This window comes from Hipposideros armiger, unplaced genomic scaffold (genome assembly GCF_001890085.2).
Source record: "Hipposideros armiger isolate ML-2016 unplaced genomic scaffold, ASM189008v1 scaffold_282, whole genome shotgun sequence".
Lineage (NCBI taxonomy): Eukaryota > Metazoa > Chordata > Mammalia > Chiroptera > Hipposideridae > Hipposideros > Hipposideros armiger.
In genome coordinates, this window is record NW_017731632.1 from 845,950 (window position 1) to 849,357 (window position 3,408).

The window sequence follows — 3,408 nt, forward strand, 5'->3', positions numbered from 1 at the left end:
CTCCTCTGCACCTGGTACCCAGGACCCAGCACTTCGGCAGCCTCTCTGGGTGTCCTGGCCTGACCCCTCCATCCTACCCAGGCTGTAGGACTATCCTGGGCTGCTGTAACAAATGACCACAAACTTTGCGGCTGAAAACACCAGAATTCGCTCACAATTCTGGAGGCCAGAAGTCCAAAACTGAGGTGTCGAGGGTGGTTCCTCGTTACGGAGTCAGAGGAAGAGTCACACCAGGCCTGGCGGTTGCATCGTCCAGTCCCTGCCTCTGTGGTCACACGGCCTTCTTCCTGCGTCTGTGTTATCGATGGCGTTCTCCTCTCTGTGGGTGTGTGTCCAAATCTCCCTCTTAAGACACTAGGCATTAGATTTGGGGTTCACCCTAAATCAAGGATGATCTCATCTTGAGATTCTTAATTACATCTGCAAAGGTGACATTTCCAAATAAGGTCACATTCGCAGGTAAGTAGGAGTGTGGACTTCAACATATCTTTTTGTGGGTACAACTGAACCCCACGACCCTGCCCTTCCCCAGATTGCCCATCACTCTGTGTGCCATTGGCAGTCTCGAACCTGGCCTAACAAAACCGTGCCGATTTTGACAGCTGGAGATAAATCTGCGACATCCGAAACGGTAAACGTCCCCTGCACCATCCTGCCTGGATGTACCAGGCACTTTTGAAAAGATCTGAAGGGACCAGTGCCTCCGACATGAAGCTGACAAGAAGCTGCCTCGTGTCTGCTGTGAGCATAGCGCCCACCTCAGAGTTGGGGTGCTGCTGGTTTGGGGGGATCAGTGTGATGGGCTACCTCCCTACAGAGACGCACATTACTGTCATCACGCTGGGTTCACCAGGTGACAACTGGGACTCATTTACCATTAATAATCCATTGGCGGTGGGGGAAAATCCCCTACGTGATTTGCTGTAACAAACCTAACTTTCTGTCATGGTTATTACTGAGAAATAAACACATTACTACTTTTGCCTGAGCAGTGGGGAGAGCTGAGAGAGAGCAAGATGCCCTGGGGTCCCTTTGGAAATATAAGGTGAGACGTCGGAGCTGCAGGATCTTGGGGTCCAGAGGAAATTTTTTAAAAGACTGCTGACTGACAGCCAGAGGGAGCTGCAAGGGGCACCCCCTGGAGCGGCCAGCGGGCTGGGCTGCAGGCCGGCACTAAGCAGGCAGGCGGCAGGAATGGGGGTGTGCTGAGCTGCGTGAGGGTGTTGGGTGCCTTTCAGCTGGGGCAAAGAAGGATTGCAGATGAGCCTGGCCCTTTGTCGTTTTCATCATTTCCCCAAAATGCTTCGGTTCTCAGGGAAAGAGTTCGAGGGTGGGGTGCAGAGGGGTGGGGAGGAAGTGCACACCTAGTCCGAATTGGGTCAGGGTCTCCAGCTTTCTCTCTCAGGTCCCTGGAACCCCTCCAGCCCTATATAGTCCACTGCCCAGGGCCCTGGGCCGCTCCTGCAGGACAGTGACCGCCTACCCACCCCACCCCCAAGCCTTTCTGGCTGCCGCACCACAAGGCTGCTGAGGTAGGAGGATAAGCCCCCACCCTCCCCCAGGGAGCACAGCAGAGGCCACACCTGAGCAGGAAGGGGGCAGGGGCCGCCTCCCAAGGGGCCACAAGCACTCCTAGGCCCTGTTAAAGCAACACGCCGGTGCAGTTGGCAATGAAGGCAAACAACGTTAGGAATGCATTGGCCACAGCAGCCGCCCTTCCAGCTGGCGTGGGTGTTCTCCCGGCTGCTGGTGGTGACTGGTGGGCACAGGCCCTGTGGCAACCCCGGAGCGTTCCCCTAGGTGGACTAGGCCTTCTCTTCGTGCGCCATCCAGTGGGGCCCAGGTCCCAGGGCCTGAGGTGGGACCCCTGCAGTGCAGGCACCTGCTCCATGGAGAGATAGATGGACTGGGGTCAGAGCCACAGGTGACAGGGAGACCCCGAGGGCTGTGGTGCTAGAATGAGGACAGACCTGAGAGGATGGCATCGCCACTCCTGCCCCAGGTCAGGGACTCCAGCCCATCCATCTCTGGATGGACATGAGATGGGGTGGGCCATGGTGGACGAGAGAAGGACAGAGGCCACCTGGGGGCCAAGCGGCTGGAGGGCCAGCCCGAGGGCGGTCCCTCATTTCCTCCAGGTGTGGTTGGGAAGAGGAAGAGGCCCCACTGCCAGTGTTTCTTGTCACAGAGCAGGCTGGCGCACGTTCTGGGGGCCAGGAACACCTCCCAGGGCAGAGGGGAGGGCGCCCGTGGAAACACTGCCAGCCACCATTGTATAATACATTAGACACAGGACAGGAGGCATTTGGATAGCTCAGACCCGCCAAGAGGGAGAGCAGCTGTCAGGAAGGAATTCGATGTCCTTTCTGGGGAAGTAAATAGCTACCTGACAGGTGTTGCTGACCAGCCTCCCAGGAGCCCCGAGGCACCACTCTGACCCTACCTGCAGGCAGGTGGATGCGGCTTCCAGGAACTGCTCGGGACTGTCCTTCTTAGGTTTAAATTTGTCCAGCTGCTCAATCACAGTTTCAATGCACTTTCTGTAGTCGGCCATCTTCCCAGGGAGGGACCCTAAAAGCAAACCGGGACAGGTCACACCCTCCAGGACCTCTGGGCTGTCAGCCCAGCAGGTGGCAGGAGTGGCTGCAGGGTCCTCACTGGTGAGGAGAGTTGAACGGAGTGTGACCCCAGCTGGAGCAACTCCCTGGGCTCACTTCCTGGACTGTCCCAGCAGGCCTCTGCTGCCCCCACAAGCCCCCCACGCCCTACAGCTGTGCAAAGCTGGGGCTCAGCACCGGGAGAGGCCAGGCTGAAAGTAAGGCCCCTCTTAGCTGGGATCAGAGCATTTCTTAGCTCAGCCAGGTTTGGTTATGGTTACTCAGGGGGCCCTGCCCGGGCCGGGGTGGGGGCAGGCAGGGGTGTGTGTGTGACCTAATCACAGAAGGTTGGGGCACGAAGAACCTCGAGTCACCAGGTTCGACACCCCCATTTTAAAGATAAGGGACCAAGACCCAGAGAGAGAGCACGGCTGGGTGGTGGCCAGACCTCATGTGGGGTCTGAGCACCCTGGAGCCACAGGGGCTGGAGGAGGCCGGCGGGCCCTTGGAGAAACTGCTTGGGGTGGGGCTGAGGCCCCAGGAATTGGATCTAATAGGTGGCCCCTAAATTGCCCTCAGAGGGGGATGGCCAGGCCCATGATGGGCTACCTTCCTGTCCCCCTCTCTTGTTCCATGCTGATTGAGCCCCCCCAGGCCTCCACACTGCTGGCCTCCCTGGCCACCAGCTATGGGCAAAGCCAGACTTCTCGTGTCCTGGGAACAGCGGGAACACCTCTTCTCCACCCCCAACCAGCTGGAATGGCTCCGGAAAGCTGCCCCCAGGCTGCTTGATTCCTTCCGCTTCCGGCCC

General features: G+C 58.4%; 1 protein-coding gene across 1 annotated transcript in view; it reads right to left on the reverse strand.

The window, feature by feature from the left end:
- The window catches only part of CFAP99 (cilia and flagella associated protein 99), a 54,087-nt gene that overhangs the window by 33,068 nt on the left and 17,611 nt on the right, over positions 1-3,408 (reverse strand). Inside the window, exon 2 of the mRNA XM_019657946.1 lies at positions 2,444-2,571. Coding sequence (XP_019513491.1) covers positions 2,444-2,554 — 111 coding nt within the window. The 5' untranslated portion in view covers positions 2,555-2,571. The remainder of the gene's footprint in view (positions 1-2,443; positions 2,572-3,408) is intronic.